At 31.8% G+C, this 19746-nt stretch overlaps 1 protein-coding gene across 4 annotated transcripts in view; it reads left to right on the top strand.

Annotated features, from left to right (window-relative positions):
• The window catches only part of Phf14 (PHD finger protein 14), a 200000-nt gene that overhangs the window by 124676 nt on the left and 55578 nt on the right, over nucleotides 1-19746 (top strand). For 3 of the 4 annotated variants that reach the window (XM_047561586.1, XM_047561584.1, XM_047561585.1), the window contains one exon: nucleotides 19610-19727. In XM_047561586.1, the coding sequence (XP_047417542.1) occupies nucleotides 19610-19727 (118 nt within the window). Of the gene's footprint in view, nucleotides 1-10846; nucleotides 13545-19609; nucleotides 19728-19746 lie in introns of those variants that run through there. The other variant, XM_047561587.1, reaches the window with a different exon arrangement.

Below are 19746 nucleotides of genomic sequence, written 5' to 3'. Positions count from 1 at the left end.
ACTTTGCTATTTGTTTTTAAGCTTTATTTTGCCAAACAAAATGTCTGTGATTACAAATAATACTTCTGCTTAGTTAAATGTCAACTGAACTACCTATATAAAGTAGTGAAACAGTTTATTTTTTACTCACCCCTCCCTTAAATTTTTGTTTTCCTAATTTTTGACTTTTGTTTCCATACCTTTTTCTTGGTGTTATCTTCATACCAACTGAACTTGCTTTACTTAAATGCTCTTTAAAGTTTAGTTCTTAAACTTTAGAATATATTCACATCACTGGAAAGGCTTATTGAAAGTTTCTGTTTTGGAAGTTCTGCAGTAATGACCTAAAATTTGTATTTCTAACAAGTTCCTAGTTGAAGAAGATCTGCTGGCTTGTAGACTTTGAGAACCACTGCTTTTTGTGGAAAGCCATTTAGGCCAATGTTTGTATTCCCATTTAGATTTCATCTTTCTTTATATGCCTGCAGTGCTAAGGAAGCCCTACTCTATACTCTTTCATCTGTCTTTCATTTTTCTCTTTGTAATACTTTAGTGTTTCTCAGCTTGGTTAGATGCAAACAAATCACCTGTAGAAGGAATTATCAAAACAAAACAAACAAACAAAAAACAAAACCGAGAAGAAGAACCAAGAACCAGTTAAATCAAATCAAATCAAAACAAAACAAATAGGCCTGGGGAGGTTCCAAATAAGTCAGTTCTGTTTCTTTGGGGTTTGGACTACTATGACTTTATAAAGCTTCATAGGTAGTAGGCACCACCTATCATATCAGTTTCATCTCTGCTCTTGGATTCTCCCTTTCCTGATGTTAAGTTTCAATTGTTTTGTGAAAATTTTAGAAAAGTATTCATTCATTCTGCAAATAATTATTGTATATTCCACAAAATAGTATTATAAAAAGTTGTCACAGGGATGCTGATAAACAGAATCATTTAACCTTTGCAAGCAAGATAAAAGATCAGTGAAAAAGTTTGTTTTCCCCTTATAATAGTGATCCTTGGACTAGATAGCAGTGCCTCTAGATAGCTCAAAATGATACAATATCTGACAAACTCAGGGGCCATCAAATGTTATTTAAGACCTCTGTTTTTGCTGTAGTCAGAATGTGTGATACAGTCCTGCTCAGCAAAACTAACTTCCAGGTTTAAATTCTAAACATCTAACATTTCTCTTTAGCTCATGAGTTATTTAGAAATGTAGGCTTTTTTTTCCCAAAAAATTTTGAGATATTTTCCATATATTTTTTCTATAATGATTTCTTCTTTAATTTCATTATGGTCAGAGAACATATTCCAATATCCCTGTCATCCCAAACTGTGTTCTGTGGATTGCTTTTTCCTTGACAATGGTCTCTTCCTTGTTCCCTCCCATCTTCCTCTTCTCCTTCTTTTCCTTCCTTGTGTTCCTCCTTCTCTCCCCCCATTCCTCCATCCATCCCTTTCCCCTTCCTTCCTTTTTTCATTTTGTGTGTCTCATAACTTTGGATTGGAATTCTGGACATCATGAGTTGAACAGCAGAGTATTTATGCCTGGAAACAGGTATATCTGTTCTTTTTTTATGCTGTTAGTGTAGGGCTTATATTTTCTTACTGCTTTGCTTACCTCATGTGTACCAAACATTTCAGGTTTCTCTATTATGCTTATGCTTGAGGTTACAGTGCCAAAAGGTTTTTTTGTCAGTGTTTTTGCTCTGTCTTAGATTTCATCTTTTTCTGCATGCTGGTCATATTGAGGAAACCATACCCTACTCATTCCTCTCTCCTAGAAGTAGATTACAGGCACTTGTTGTAAGTACTTGCTAGGTAGTTCTCAGTTTTCCTTATTCAAACTCAGCCTTAAGACTCCAGAGACCCAAAGCTGTGTTTTAGTCAGCTTTTTTTTTTTGCCTCCATGACCAAAAAGACCTGCCAAGAACAATTTTAGAGGAGGAAAAATTTTATTTGTCATGCAGTGTTTCAAAATTTTTAGTCCATAGGTGGCTGACTCCATTATTCTAGACCTGAAGTGAGTCAGAATATCATGGTGGAAAAGTGTGGAAGAGGAAAGCAGCTCAAGACATGGGAATCAGGAAATAGAGAGAGCTCCGCTCACCAGGGACAAAATATAAACCCCAAAGGCACACCCCCAGTGACCTACCTCCTCTAGGCACACCCTATCCTGCCATCAATTACCACCCAGTTAATCTATATCAATGAATCAACCCACTGATTAGGTTAAGATTTATCATAATCCAATCATTTCAACTCTGAAAATTCTTGCATTGTCTAACACAAGAACTTTTGAGGGACACCTTATATTTAAACCATGTCAGCTTGCTTTCTGAATGTGGAACTTTTTCACTGATTTAGCCTCCTTTTCTTACAGCAACCATATCCTCCCTTGAATTCTGAAGATCTTGTATGGGAATTTTCTTCCCCACCTGTGGTGGTAGGAGTTCTTTAAAGATATTTGTGTTAGTCATCTTTCTTTTGCTGTGTCCAAAATACCTGATAAGAACAATTTAGAGGAGAAAAACTTTCTTTAATTTGGGTTTACAGTTTCAGAGGGTATAGTCTATAGTTGACTGGTTCCATTGCTATGGGCCGGAAGGGAGGCAGAAAATCATGGCTGAAGGGTACAGTGGGAGAAAGCTGCTCAGCTCATGGGAGCAAGGGAAGAGGAAGAGCAGACATGCGAATAACTGGGAGCCAGGGACAGTTTATAATCCCAGGGCATACCCCCAGTGAACTACTTCCTTCAACCTGTGGTTACCACCCTGTAGCCAATTCAGATTATTAATCCATCAAATAAATTAATTTACTGATGAGGTTACAGTTCTCATCAGTGACTAAAAGCCCTACTTCTGAACCTTCCTGCATTGGGTGATAATGCTCAAAATGTGAGATTTTCATGTGACACTGAAGATTCAGACCATATCTATGGGTAGTATGTCTTGAGACCAGGACTGCTTCTTATCACTTCTTTAGGAGTAGAAGTTTTTTTTTCTTTCTTCTCTCCACAGTGAGATTTTCTGTGCATCGTGTGGCAGTGGGGTTAAAGCCTTTATAGTATTTATTTATTAAGGGAGAAGGGTCTAGCTGAGGCTTTGTGTCTTTCCCAATATGGTGGCTGCTCCTCTTCTTCAGGCCTATATCAGTAGGCCTGCAATTTTTCTAATCTCCTCCTTTGCCTAAATGTTTTTCTTAAGTAGCTGATTAAGGTCTGTACTGGTTTTCTAAAACTGCTGTGACAAGTCACCATAAAATTTGTGGCTTCAAATAGCACAAATTTTTTTCTCTTGCAATTCTGGAGGACAAAAGTCCAAAATCAGTTTCACTTGATCAAGATGTTAGAAGGGCTAGAGTGTTTTTTTGCTTGTTTTGTTTTTGTTTTTTATCCTTATTGCCTTTGAAACTGGAAATTGATGTATTTCTAGTAGTTCTGTGGTCAAGGGAACTATTTGTGCCTATGTATAAAATATTAGTGTTGGGGCCATAGTCTGAATTCACTTGGAATTCTGTTTTAGGATGCTGTCTAGTGTTTAGCCTTTACTACTGAGCATTCCCAAAGAGTTTTATATCTTTGTCAGAATGCTAACTCTCTAAGATATGTTTCTAATAAGAAGGTCTTCCTTAATAAAAGGATTTTCCTAGTAATGCAAAGTCCATATTGTTGCTCTTTTTTTTGCTCAGTACTTGAATACATGCATCATTAACATGTGCATGTAACCTTCAACTGGGATTAGAGCCCTCTGGTGCCACCCATCTTTCCTATAAAGAGGATCAGGATTTTGCATTATTACTTCTCATCATTAACTTCTCTCAAATATGTTTTTATTCACTCATATCTCAAAAGTTTTTGAGTGCTTATAGGGATATGACAGTTCCATTTTATGAGAGAAATAGAATTGGATCCCATTTTCTGTTTTATATGTAGATATTTCTTATAGTATGTAGCTTCTAACCTTGGGCAGAACTCAACAGCCCTTTAATATGTCCCAAAAGCTCTGTTTGCTGCAGTGCCTCAAAGGAGCAAATTATATGATAAATTTGAGAAGTGAACCTATATCTAAGTATTGTTCAGATATGTGAAGTTTTTCAACCATTTAAAATGAATATAATATGAACTTCCTGCAAGATAGCCATGGTGGTTAATAGCGAACTATTTAGGAGGTAAAGTCTCTTGAGTTTATCAATTTCAGCTGACATTTTTGTCCAGGGGTTTTCTGAAATACTGACTTATCATCATACTACTGAAAAAATCTTCATCTTCACATTATTTCAGCCAATTCATTAGTTTTCATATTGGTACCTATTTATTTCACTGATGGCATTTACCCCAACAATAATAAACCTCAAACTTTTCTTCTGTTTTATTGATATTACCACATCATGGCTATGGAGAATTATTATGACACCTAGAAGAGATAATAATATTTTAGCAATAAAAGTTAATGTTAGTAGATTCAAAGTGACTCTTAAAAGCAGCCTGGTATCTAATCTTTTAAAGGTATTTATAGCTGAATTTCTTGGATTTCTAAATTACTACTTAGAATTACCAATAGGCATAGTAGATTTATTATTTTTCCCAGTTTAATTTCTTTGCAACTTAGAAATTCAGGGCTAGGAAAAACGTTGTAAAAAAAAAAAAAACACCAAAAACAAAACTTAACCTAACTTTTGAAACTCTTCAGCAATATTCTAATATCTCATATTGTTCTTCAGCTATTGTTTTAATACTTTCTCTTACCAGGGATGCTAGCCTAGGGAGAGCAAAATATGCATACTAAGTATAATACACTTCTCAGAATATTCATCTCTTCACATTCTCAAAGTTCATCATCTATACCCATTGTATCCAACTCACTGACTTGTTCAGTATCATTGTGTTGAATAAGAATCAGTGAAGTATGAACATTTCTAAATCATAGCATGTTTGTCTCTTCTTCTATTTCCGTGTGTCTTCTTCATTAGGGATCCCTGAGCTATCAGAGGACTCATGGGGTGAAAATGAACCCTTTAAGATTTAAATTTTAAAGGAATTTTGTGTACATGTGTAAGAGAGAGTATATGAAAATCTGTGTCTTAATTCCAATTGTTTACATAAACCTAAAATTATCATTAAAATAAAGTCTGTTAGTTTAGAGATATCTAAAGGGCAGTGAGTACAAATTTTCATTTTTTAAAAGTTTTGTTCATTATAAAAATATGTTTACAAAAAATACAAAAATGTAAAAAGTAAGCTTAGATCACCTATAATCATATAGCTTCTTAGTATATTTACCTTTATTCACAATTTGTAATGATTGTTTTGAAGTGATTTTAAAAAACTTTAGCCATTGGACATTAATTGAAGCTGACAATATTAGGATATTTGGGCAGCAAGTTTCCACCATAACATTTCCTAATATCTATTCTTTCCCTTTTCCTTTTTTGGGGGGGGTTTTCTTTGAGACCTTTCTCAATGGCCAGTCTCCATTCTCCACTAGGTTACTCTGGTCTGCCTTAGCTGCTTCACTGTTGATCTTGCCATCTTTCTGTTTTTCACTGCTGCTTCTCCTCATGTTTATTGCTAGTGTGTCACTAAGTCTGTGGTTCTGCTGTATGGATTCCTCCAACCTCTCAATCTATCTCTTGCCCAATTTAATAGCCAGAACTTGAACTCCAATCTGAGGAAAGTCCACCAGCATCTTCACTAGTATTCAGATCCTGTCCTCCCCTACCTGCCTCCCCCTGTGTCCTGCTATTCTGTTAATTATGTCAAATCCATTATTCTAGAACTGTCTTTAATGTTAACAGCACATTTTTGTGCAACAGAGGCTTTACAGCACAGAACAATATACAATTTAAAGTTATATGCTTTGTATCATTGTTCTTAAAAGTTACTTGGACATCCCTTCCACCAAGAGTGTTTCCTGCAAGAATGGAGGAAGGAAGGACTGTATAGAGGGAAAAGAGGGGTGGGAGGGGAGGGAGGGAAAGGAAAAAATAACAGAATGAATCAAACAACATTACCCTATGTAAATTTATGATTACACAAATGGTATGCCTTTACGCCATGTACAAACAGAGAAACAACATGTATCCCATTTAAAAAAAAAAAAAAAAGAAGTTGGGAAGACATGCTCTGAGGAAAATTAAGGGAAACTGTAGTCAGGTAAAGAACTATAGCAAAACAGCAAGGATTAAGATCCGGAGAGATTTTCTCCACGACAGATGAGGAAATAGGAAGAAGACTAAATGAGATGCAAACGACTACTATCTCCAACTCTTTGACCCCTCTGGGCTGAGTTTTAGTAAAGAGGGCAGCTAATCTATCTCCTTCTAAGCACCAAGATATTAGTATAATATGGGAGACTAGAACTGCCTCCTATCTTGAGATAGAATAGATAACAACTGATCTCTGAAGGAGAAGGCAGCATAAATATATATAGTCAACCCTTGGTATCCACTAGAGATTGGTTCTAGGACCCCCCTGGATAACAAAAGCCAAGGATGCTCAGGCACCTTATGTAAAATGGTTAAGTATTTGCATTTAACTTACACTCATCCTTCAATACACGTCAAATGATTTCTAGATTACTTATAATATCTAATACAATGTAAATTTAAGTAGTTGTTATACTGTATTGTATAGGGAATAATGACAAGAAAAGTATCTGTATATGTTCAAAAAAAAAAAAAGAGTGTTTCCTTTTTGCCATAGACTTGTTTTATAAAAAACAATGATAAGTGATTTAAGCTAAATATCTGCAAAATTGCAATGATGCTTCATTGTATATTATAAAACCATGATTCTAAAGGAGTTAGAAAACACCTGGATTTTGTGATTGAAACTTTTCTTTAAAGTACTTTTTAAGGAATTATTCTATTAGTAAAGATTGGGGAAGAGATATTTAATTTTCACAATACTCGTATTTAGATAATCAAAGTAGACCAACTGCTACTGACTTTTTCTTACCAAAATGGTGTTTTGATAAAACTTTGATATACACAGTGGAGTATTAGCCATAAAGAAGAATGACTGTATTGCATTTTCTAGTAAATGGATGGAGCTATCATGCAAAGTGAAATGTCAATCCCCAAAAGTCAAAGGTTGAATGTTCTTTCTGATATGTGAAAGCTAACCCAAAAGGTGGGGATAAAAAATAGAAATAGAAGATCATTGGAATAGACCAAGGGGAATGAAGGGAAGGGAGGAGAAATGAGATAGGGAAAGACAGTGGAATGAATCTGACTTAACTTTCCTATGAACATATATGAATATACCACAGTGGATTTCACCATTTTATACATCCACAAGACACTAATTTAAAAAAGAAACCATAAGTAAATAGCAGAAAGATCAGTAGAGTAGAGGGAAGGGAGCAGGATGAGGGAGAAGGGGAGGGAAAAGAGAAGACTTGGGGACAGTAGTAGAACAAATTATATTTGCTGCTTTTATAATTATGTCAAAACAAATCCTATTAAGCTAAATATCTTCAGTCCTGTATAACTGAAAGGAACCAATAAAAATAAATAAAATGCTTATTTTGTATATTTTCCTTCTATCATTAAGTTGATTTGATGATTTTGTGACATGTGGAATGGCTAACCTGCCTCATATATGTACTCTTTACTATATAACATTTTTTATTTTAAATTCTACTTTAAAACACTAAACCTTTAAGTAACTTTGTGTGATTCACAGATATTTTTGTCATATGCTATTAATATTTAAATTTAAAAATTTTCTCTTTATTTTTTAAATAAATGCTGTTTAGACACATAATTTATATTTGAAGAACAGAAGCCTGAAGCTAATATACATTACATAGTGAAGTGTGGTATTTCTGGTTTATTCAGTTCTAGAGTAAACGTAAGTTTCCAGACATGTGGAATGAAATCTTTCTTGTTTCACTCATTTATTTTCATTAAGGTTTATTTTTGAAAAATATTTTTCCTATTTTCCATTGCAGTGTGTTAATACAAAGCAAAGATTATTTCTTGCATACATTAGTGATTACATTAATCACTTGATAAGACCAAGACTCTTACCACAGTTCTGCTAATCACTAGATGAATGACCTTGAATTAGTGACTTCTAAAGACGTCATCTTCCATAAAATTAAGGAATTTAACCTAATTTTTTCTCAAATTTTATAACGCAGAGATTCCAAAAAAAATAATACACAGTTCTGAAAAGGATACTCAAGTGTGTCATCTCACCATTCATTAGATGCTTGAATTGTCTTCCTGGCATCCCTACTAAGCCACAAAGGGACAAACTTCTGCTGGAGGCAGAGGTGTAAGTCACTTCCTTCTGGAGGCAGTTTTGTTCAAAAATTGGTGATTTCTTTTTCCAAGTAAGCTGACATCTTTCCTTAAAAATTTCAACCCTTGGAGTCACACAAAGCAAGGATAACCCAACTTTTAGTATTAGAAGCCAACTATACAGTTTTCCTTTTTTTTTTTTTTTTTTTTTAAATTAAACACCTTGTTTTATCTGTTATTCTTCTAATAAGGTTTTGATTTATATTGGACTTATGAAATATATAATATTAATGGAATAAGAGATGAAATAAGTTTGTAAATAAAATTGGATACAAATTTGGAGTTGATGGATTTTAGAATCTAGGGAATAATGTATAAAAATCTGTATTTTTTTTTTTTAACAATTGTAATTGAACCACAGAGAAATGTTATTTTTGGCCTGGGCATTATAATTCTAATATTAGATTATCACTAGGTCCTGGACTCTGTTGTCTAAATATATTATTTCATTTCATTCTTCTTAACAGTCCAATGAGTTATGCATATCTCCATTTTAGATATAAGGTAACTGAAGTACTAAACAATATGGAGTAGAAATTGTTCCAATTACATGTTAAAATCACATTACACAAGTTGTTATTTATTAAAATGCAATTTCTTTCCTTCCACAAAAGTACTACCATATTGTTTGACAAAGCTACTGGCTTTCACATTAGTTGTCAAGATTTATTGAGGGCTTCTTATATTCAGTCATTATACTGGAGTGTTTCATATTTTATATCATTTAATCTTTACAACAACCCTGTAATGTTGCATATTAAAAAATATTCTGTAAGATAGATACTGACTTTATTTATGTTTTATGGGTAAGGAAAATAACAAGAATTTTCACAGCTAGAGATAGAACTGCAGATGAAATCTAGGTTGTCTTGACTATAGAGCTCATTTGGTAATTAGGCCTGCTAACTCATTACAACGCTACTTTGACCCATTTGGCTTTCTTGGGGCAAAAGTAGTAGATAATGTCCTTTTGGCCTATAATTCCAGATACACAGGTGAAGAATTCATTGATAGTTATTGGTACATGCATGACTGAAGCCCTTTGAAAGTACTTAATTTTCTTTTTTCTACATTATTTTTAACGAATGCTTACTAGGAATAAATACAAAACCAACTTCATTTTTTATTTAAAATACTACACCATCTTTTGTCCTGGGAAGATATGAGCCAAGACAAGTCACACTGCTTATCCTGACATTAAGAGAGATTTGGAATATTAATTGAAATTTAAGATGGAAGAGCATTAAAATAATTCTTTAGTTTTCTTAAACTTCAACTTGGATTTAATAGAGGTTTAAAGCAGATTTTCACGATCTCTAATGTCTCTATATTCAACTTTAAAAATACAAATTTTTTTTTGCAATTGTCTACTCCTCTCCATTATTTGTGCATGTAATTAAGAGTTAATTGCACTTCTTTTATTAATGATGTGGTTGCTTCCTCTTGCATTATGCTTTTCCAGTGGTGCTTAACCTGTAGAAAAGCACTTGCCAAAATACCAGCTTAAGAAAGTGCTCAGAGCATTTAGAGATTGCTTAGAGATTGAAGCAAAGAGAACAGTTAGCATGTATCACCTTACTATTCAAGAGAATCAGTTCTGTTATTTTTCATAAATTGATAAATACAGCATTTCTCTGAAAAGTGTGTTTCACATTATATTCTTTTTTCTTGTACAGTTTTGTTTTCACTTTCTTTGGAGGTTATTCTGTTAAGTGTGGTAGCTCTCCTCAATAGTGCTTTATTTTTCTGTGTGCCACTTTTCACTTTCTTTTTCTCAGCAGAACTTAGAAGCATTCAACACATCTCTCTAATAGTTAAATATTTTAAAAAAGGAACTTTTTCTATTATTTGACTACTTGGCAATTTCCCCTCATCTACACAGATTTAAGTATACGAAGGAAATGACAAATTCTTATATTTACTACAGTCAAAAAAATGTTCTTATCACTAAGCTCTTAAAATTTCTCCTTTGAATATAAAGACACAAAGGTAGTTAATGATGGTAACCCAGTATTTCTAATAAAGTCTTAGAAAGGAAGGCAGTGCAGGCACAGGGGATAAAAATCATTTTGAAAATTTCTTCCCTAAGAGTACTTGAGTATAACCAGCCCAGTAACATACTGATTAGATTTGCTAGTTTTCAGCACAGTTGCATGCTTTCTCAAGCATTGTTAAAATTGCCATATTTGGTGAAAAAAATAGCAAACTGCTATTTGTCAAAAAAACTTATTGATCAAAATGTTTCCCTTTATAAATATAAGCACTTCATCTTTTTACACTTTTTAATTTTAGTAAAACAGGTTTAGTTTGATAATCAAAAGTAATAATAATACAAGAGGAGGCAACTCAGTGTTTCAAAAGATAAAAAAGTTCAGTCATAAGCAATGAGAATTTATGCAAGATCATGGCATTTAGGTTTAGGTTATCTATATCTTTGGATCAGATCATATGTTATTTGAATCTACTGTGGTATTATTAGTATGTTTCTTAAGACGTAGTACAGCGCTGCTATGATCTTTAAATGTTAATGTTCTTTTCTTATCACTTTACTGTGTAGATACCCTTCATGAGACCCAACTCTGCCACAGCTCATCCTCGGAGGCAATCCCGGAAACCTCTTTTATAAGTGTGATTTTAAAATGTGGATAAAACTCTCAATAGAGTACATAAAGTAAAGGAGAACAGCTATCTTGTCCTTTCCATAAGCTTATCACTGCAAAAAGTTGCCTTTGCTTGTCAGGTTTGAATAGTATGTAATTGATTGGTTTGTTACTTGGACTGACAAGGCAGTTAATTTGCTGTGTGGAATTTTTTCTTCCTATCTTCTCTCTCTCTCTCTCTCTTCCTTTCTTTTTCATTTTTTTTTTGCACTAATCAGAAATATTTGATATGTGCATTGTTGAAAAATATTGGATAAATGTCTTGTCAGAATTGTCCTATTAAGTAAATGTCTTTCCCTCTTGCTTCTTTGGCAATTGATGATATACAGTGTTTGGACTCACTGAAGAGTTACAGAAGCCCGTGGGACTTAAATGCATTATGTTCTCCTTGTTGTTGAACAATATCATTAACAAGCAAGAAAGACAATGCTTTCTATTAGTCTGCTGATCTGCTTCGTCCAACTTAATTCATATATTCATAATGTGAAATACTGCTACATTGGGGAACAACTGTAGACTCTTATATTAAACATTATTTCTATTTATAATATTCAGCAAAAGTGAAAGACTTGTGAAGCATATGATGTTCTATTTTTGACTCATTAGTCCTAGTGTGAAAGTACTAATATTATTAGCATGAATTTTTACAATTTTAGATTTTAAGCTCATGAATAAAAAATATGTCTGTTAGTCTGTAGGTTATTTTTAGAAATACCCAAATTTATTCAGTCCTTATTGTTTAATTTAATATGAACTTTCTGTGTTCAGTATAACTTAATATTTTTCAATCCTTAATATGACATTATGAAATAAGGAGGGAAATACAAAGCTTGTTGACTGTACAACCTGCCAGCTGGAAGATCTTCAACAACTATCTTTCCAGAGGTTTACAGATTTAAAATTTGATCTTCAACTTTTAATGATCGTTTTAAGCCAACGACAGAAATATGTTGAATATTCCACCACTCAATCTTGAACTGATTTAGAAGAGACTTTTTGCTGAAATTGAAATGCACATATACATGTAAATTGTGAACATGTCTCTTGGAATTTCTTGATTTATAAATGTGATTTTGGACTTCTTTTCAGGTATAGTGTCAAATGAAAATAGTTTAAACTTTAGGAATAGAATAGGCAGTGTTATAGATATTCAAATGCAAGTATAAGTATAAAGTTGCTATATGCTAGTAATCTATAGTAATAGGAATCATATGATTAGATAAAATGTTTAATAGAAGTAAAACATGTATGAAATTACATATATACAGATTGTTATTGAAAAATCTCATAACAATGAAGGAAAATATTAATAATCTTTTGGAAAACCCATAGGCTTTTTTTTTAAGAATAAGAAAAGACTATCACTACTTAAGTTTAAGAAAAAGTTGGTAATTATTACTATTGCTGACTTCCAGCTCATTTTAAGAAACATGAAAGATTACCATGTTCTGAATGAACTGTGCTAATATATTTTGCCCTCACTGTCTTTTAATATATGGTGAGAAAATACTAATGATTATTTTGTTTATTTATTTGCTTGTTTTTTGAGAAATCATTAGGTGTTGTGGTTTTGGTGTCACACCGTTAATCAAAATTCTTTTCACTTTAGTTTTAATTAAAATACTCTGAAATTGTCATTCTTCATCTTGCAATTTTCAATAGTGGATATTCTCTTCTGTGTTTGGTGCTAACCCTAAGAATCTTTGTCATGTTACAAATATAAACTGCATAATTTATAAGATGATAGGTTGTATAAAAGATTAGAAGAACTTTTGAAGGTAATGGAATGAAGCATTTTCTCATAATAATCTCCTAAACACTCATATATCTGTAGTACAAAATTAACCCCTGTCTGTAATTGGTCCAGTTGTAGGTCAAAGAAAAATTTAATGTGTACTGAGGGTTAATGGTTAATCTTTCACAAATATGTGTAAGAGAAAATGAGAAATCAGTTAAATGACAGTTACTTGCCACAGAATAGGGAAAGAAGGAAACACTAAAATATTGGGAAGGAAACTAAATGTTCTGAAACACAAGAATGACTTAGTAGTAAATAGTAGTGCTTTTCAGATTTTATTATCATGTGTCATTATCAGGAAGGATTTGTTAGAACTCATTTGGCTCCTCTTTTCTCCTCTTGCCCTCCTGTCTCCACCTACTCTTTTCTCTGTCTCCCTGGAGTTTCTGATTCAGTAAGTCTGGAATTAGGCCTGAAAATTTGCATTTGTGACAATTTCCCAGGTGATGGTGATTTTAGCTTGTTAGGAACCTCACTTTGACACCCAGTCATACTTTTTAAAAATCATGTTGTGCTCAACATTGATTAATTGTGGCTTTAATGTCCTTCAAAGTTCCCTTAGTTTTGTAAAACTATTTATTTCTAGATACAAGGGTTTGTAGTAGTTTCAGTTACAACACATAAAATGCAGTTTCCTTTATAAGTTCAGATAGATGTTTATTTTACACTGGAAACACCACTGTTTTATACACATGGAATCAAGGAACATTTTTTCACAATTACTAATTCTTTTGTTTAAAAAAAAAAAAGAGACAGCTTGAAATTAGGGTTATGTTTAAGCACAAAAAGAAAATTTAGCCTTAGCCTTCCACTATAAGTTCAGAAATTATATTTATTCTTCATTTATATGTCATTGTCATTTGTGTGTTTATTGAATACTTATCTGATTTTACACTTATGATGTTAAAAAGATTGTTGACCAATAAACATTACCTTCATTATCCCAGATCCCTGTTTTTATATCCTATTACTTAATAAAACCATTCTTTAAATATTTAAAGTTCCTTCTGTGATAAAATTCACCAGCGTTTTTTTACTTGATTCACAACATGAGACTATTTCATGAGTATTTCACCAAAATCTACTCAAGAAATTCTGAAGGTCTTTTGTAGTAGAGTGGAATATTTATATTCTTCAAAAGACTTTTAAATTTTCTGATACTGTTTTTGCCAATTGAAACTTAAGAGACAACTTAGAATTACATGTTATATGGAGGCAGAATTTTTTTCCTATCCATCTGAATCAGCACTTTGTAAATTTATATAACATTAAGGATTGTGATCTGAGATGGGTATGCTATGCAAATAATTCCTTGTAAAAATGTAGGTCTCTTTCTCTTAGTGCTCACTCTAAGGTTTTCTCTTAGGCCTGCCAATAATATTCACTGCTGTTCAGGTACATAAGATTTAATGAAATTGGGTGCTCATGCTGAGCTTTGTAAATAAAATGAGATTGACCCCTAGCCATTATCTCATTTATCTGATTTACATTGTAAAATCAGGATCTACACTATTGATTAGAGCATAATTAGTTAATTATAAACAGGGAAATACAAAGTTATGTGGAGCTTTAACACAGCAGGTTGTACTGCTGAAAATTTTCCAAGGGCATGAGCAGATGGAGATCAGATTATTAAAGAACAAAACAGACGTGTTTCAGGTATGGAAATGTATACTCATTCCCTCATGCTGTGAAGAGATACTTGACCTTATTTTGTATTTTTATATCAATTATTATTTCATGTTTTATTTTTTCATTTCATTTTTAATCTTGTAACCTGCACATGTAACTGACTGAATTGATACCATTATTTAGCTATTAAATAAAGATTTTGATTTGGATAATTTTCTAAAAATTATTTCAATTAATTTACTTTTATGCATAGAGAATATTTCCCTTACATTTCTTACTACCCATTCATTTAGTATTGTCTGTGATAGAAGTCTGTAGTTCAGTTTTTCCACATTAGTTTGATATTTGTGAAATATTGAAAAGACATTTCTAATTATTTTATATAATTATAAAATTAGGTGATTTGCACTAAAATAGTAACTTATAAGGAATAAAATATTGTATTTATTGATATTACATGTTATTCTGATATTGTTAATTCTAGAAAGGAAAATTTTGTGCAAGTCTGTATTGTTTTAAAAGTGATTTAATGGGCCACAATCCATTTTTTTCTCCATCTATTAAGATGTGTAGTAGAAATAATTGGCCACTGTTCAGTGAAGAAATCCATCACTACTGGTTAATAGATTTGTGTGTTTGAGTTGCTAAAGAGGTTTTAAGTAATGCTAATATCCAAGACTAATGTTTAAAATTTTTTCTTTATGAATTTTTACATAGAAATGATGAAAAAAATCAGAAAAATCCAACCCATCAATTCTCTTGATATTTATTTTTTTTTAAGTGAACAGGTGTAATAGTGTCTATTTTCAGCATCAGTTGTTTTCTTTAGCCTTATATAGACTAAACAAAATGTTCATTGATGTGAAAAAATAGCTATGATTATCAAGAGAAGCTTGCTCATAAGAAATGTGCATCTCTTTAAGTCCATACTATGAATTTTGCTTCTTCTTGAAATTTAGCTTATTATGTGGCTATAAATTATTTGCATAGAAGCTGTACTTGTTTTAGTTTTTGAAAAGTAATTACTTAGTTTATTCCCCTAATGAACATACCAAATGGAAATAAAGGGAGTTAAAACCTTTTGAAGACTGACTGTTAGCCTATCTCCTATGCAAAGAAAGAAGTAAATCAGTTCTTTCTTTTTATTTGCATATTGTCCGTAGTCAATGAACCCAATTAATTACTTGTGTGGATCATATATAGCACATATGAAGATAAATCGCTTTCTTCCTCTTCTTTGTCTAGGGTGCTATCGTAATCATATGCTAAGTAAGTATTTTAAATACATAGAGAACTGTGTTTATTTGGTCACTGCATTTTGTTGAATCATTGTGTAAAAGATCATATGAAGCTGCTGTATGAATCTAATATTAGGAAATTGTCTTCAGTAAAAATCAAATTAAAAATTCAGTTTTATTTTATCATATAAATGGAATTCATTTTATTACACTTACATTTTTAATTTAGAATGCCCCATAGCATTAATGTGCACAAGATGCACAAAAACTTTAAAAATGGTTCAAGTGTCCATTTCCATCTTATTTAGAAAATTCAGGGTTTTTTTTTGTAGGTTAGTTTTATATTCTCTTTTAGTATTTCAAGACATTGCCTTCCTATTTCATAATGTGCTCTTGTTATATTTTTATCATCTAGACATTTGTGTTATTTAATAAAGTCTTTTGTGCTCTATCACTATGTTTTTGTGGGTCAATTAATCCTTTTGCAAACTTTTTAAAAACATTTTGTTCACTTTATCTTGATAAATACATGCTATAGTATATGTTACAATTTATGTTTTCAAATATATTGTAGAAATAGAGATAGAAGCCATAAGTAAAATTGATCATTAACTACTTTATCTCTGTTACAGCTTTTAGGTAGTAGATGATTACAGATTCATATATAAGAATTCTGTTCATATTTTTAAACTGACCTAATTTGCAACATAGCCAGAATTTGTTGGCTAACAGAGTGGTGTATGTGTGTGTGAAGTAAACCGTGCACTATTTTGATCATCTGCATGGTTCTTTAGTTTCTAGGACTCTTAATGATATCTCTTATATTCATCTATGGTATATTAACTAACAAATTCTGCTAGAGTTCACTTCTATAATTCAGAATATTGTTACCAGCCCTTAAAGCTATGAATTTTTTTTTCAATTTAATATTCTAGGGTGTAGAAACAGTTAAATTTTTCCTGCCTTGAAATAATTTTAGAAATCTCTACAAAGAGCTTATATTTTATAGCTATTTATCAACAAAGCAATTGACTTAAGATTGGGTTATTTCCTCCCCCTTCCCCCCTTTTTTTGGATTTTGGGTGTTACTAAGAATATTAACTACTCTTTTTTACTGTTCAGTCTTGGAGTTTCAGTTTTTACTTGCTGGTGAGTAAGCTAGAATTTTAGAGCATTTCCCTATCACCCCTAATCTCCAGATGCATGAAAATACATTAGGGTTCCACTTATCAACTAAGTCATTCTGAAAGGTATTCTAATTAAGAATCAGTCGGTAAGGATTAGGTCATTTCTAGATAGCATATACTTCAGTTTACCCTCTGACAGAACTAGCATATAGAACTTTTTTTTCCCCTTTTTATTCGTTCTTTAGTTGATTTTACAAGTAATTAAAGCCAGCGGCAGATTGGAGCCATATAAATGTTCTTAACTTTTTAAGTGGAAATTCATAGCAATGCCAACAGAAATCACCTTTGTACATGAAGGAGACAATGAATCATAATTCTCTGTTACATTCACTGTGTGTTTGCCTTGAGTTATGCACTAGAAATGACTTGTAAATTGATAGTTTTAAAGCAAATATACAGTAATTAGATTTTAATTTTATATGAAGTAGGACAGTATTACTTCTGTAACTCTCCATTTTATAAGAACTAGGATTCTTATCAGTCTGAACTATGTGGAACATTGCCCACCAACATGAATTTAAGGAAAAAGGACTACAGTTAATAACTAAAATTGAATGTGTGTGCTTAATTCAGTAGAGGTTTTCATTTTCATATCTTGTTACTGTCATTTCTATAGTCTTAATAGTTTTAGTGTTCTGGTTCCCATATCTACAAGTTTGTATCGGGAAAAATTATGCTTAGACAAATACACTGATACAGGACCTGGTCATTTTCCAGCAAGTAAGGACCCTGTTGAACATAAGAATTAAAACAAGATAGTAGACTAATGGCATTCACTCCAAGTATTAGAAGCTGACAGAAATGTAGCAGCATTTGTTATTCACACTGGTGCCCCTAAGATAACAGAGATAAACCATGTTTAATATAGTCTCTTGATGATGCAAATAATTGTGATTCTTTTTAAATTTCCCATCAAAGATTAGTGAATTATTAGTTTCATGTTTGAATCACTGTACCCTCAGCTGAGTAGAAATCTCAACCTTTTCATAAACTCAGAAGCACTTATACTCTGAAGGTTTCTGTGACCCTTATGTTTAATGTTAAAATTTTAGCAATTGGAAAATGAATAAATTATATTAAGAAAGAACATGAAATTGTGTGGGTTTGCCATTTAATCTCTTTATTTTACGTTTGAAGTTAACTATATATTATTTTTTCTTAATACCAGAACAACAGATATTTGAAAAATTTGACTACTTTTAAATCAATTGTTGGGTGGTTTTATTGGCATAGTAAATAAAGTACTTAGTGCTATTTGATTTTATCTATTCTTATAGCTAGAATTATAGTAAATGTTGTTTTTCAAGTTCATTTTTTGAGTCTAAAAGGTTTCAGAAAAGCATGTATATTTACTTTGTTCATAAGGAAAATGTAGAGAAAAAAGTGTATAAACATATGACATGTGTGTTTTAAACTTCTTTATACCCAAAAAAACTTTGGCTAGCTTGCTTGCCTATTCTGAAACTCTTGATTCCCAAAATGGGTCTTTGGGAATTGTTCGTGTGTGTGTGTGTGTGTGTGTGTGTGTGTGTTTGTTTTGCATGACGTGAGATATTTACTAAAACCAGGGATTCATACTTTTTCTTTATTGTGATGATTCCTTAAATTCAGTTGTTTTTCTTCATGTGGTTTTTGTTTAAGAATAGCTCTTTTCCCTGTTTTCCTAATAAAGATTACTGAGTTGTAATTTTGTAATATATTTAGTAATAAATGTTTTATAAAATTTTCCCCTGGCTCCTAGTTGTAGATCCCCTGGCTTTTCAATTCTTAAATCAGTAAGAGATAAGAAATAAAGAGAATCTGACAGATTGATTGACAAAGTATTTTTAATTAAAAAAAAAGCACAAAGAAAATGATGACTATAACTCATTCTATAAGATGTATACATCTTTGTGATTTGTTGTTAAATTTTGGTCTTGTTATTCCAATTGATGCAAAATTCTTACAAAGCACTGGAATAATGCAGATTTTTCTTCATTGTCAGCAGGATGAGATTGTCTGAAACGAAGAATAGGTATGATAGTTTTTTTAGATTTTGTACATCATAGGTGACAAGACACTATCAAAACATTTCTTAATAAGTTTTAAAATGTATTAGATAATACTTTGAAAAACCACATGCACTGAAAAAGTGACAGGTAATTTTGAGAGAATAATATTAAATTCTTAAAGTGGTTTCTTACCTCTTTATATAATTTAGAATTCTATTATTTGACATGTAAGGATTGTTTTTATTTGTTGTAGATTGTGTTAGCATGCTATAAATTTTGTAAAGTTCATTTACACCCCACTTTAACTTAGAGAAACAGAAATGAGGTATAAATTGTGCAGCATTGATTGTAGCCTAGTGTAATTCTGTAGAGTTCCAAAAGTCTTAAAATAATGAAAATGTATTATTGAATTCATAACCTTGAATTATAGGTATCTTTTATTAGTAAATATTTTTAAAACTATCCAGTGGACAAATGATGAATTATTTTAAGTTCAAAACTGAAATTGTTGTGATTTTTAGTTTGGAGCACCTATAATTTATATATATTTATTCATATGTCTTATCATTTCTGCTATTGTAATGTTCTGAATGATATTTGTTTTGTCAGTTTTATTAATGTTGCATTTTTTTTCCCTAAAACATTTATTTCAGGTTTAGTTTGCCTTTGTGATAAATATTAATTTAATAATCTTAGGAGCAAAGGATAGCATTCACACTGTTAACATTAAAATGTATAATAGTTTATTTTTCTATCTTTGAAACAGTCGTTTTTCAGATTATTTAGATATCCCATAAATCTGTTTATCCTGCAGGTGTGATGAATGCAGACTCTGTTACCATTTTGGCTGTTTGGATCCTCCTTTGAAAAAGTCTCCTAAACAAACAGGCTATGGATGGATATGTCAGGAATGCGATTCTTCATCTTCTAAGGTAAGGGGTTTAAGCAAAA

This window comes from Sciurus carolinensis, chromosome 8, assembly GCF_902686445.1.
Source record: "Sciurus carolinensis chromosome 8, mSciCar1.2, whole genome shotgun sequence".
In the NCBI taxonomy this organism is placed as follows: Eukaryota; Metazoa; Chordata; class Mammalia; order Rodentia; family Sciuridae; genus Sciurus; species Sciurus carolinensis.
Note: the sequence above shows the minus strand (reverse complement) of the source record. Positions and strands in the feature narration are given on the sequence as shown.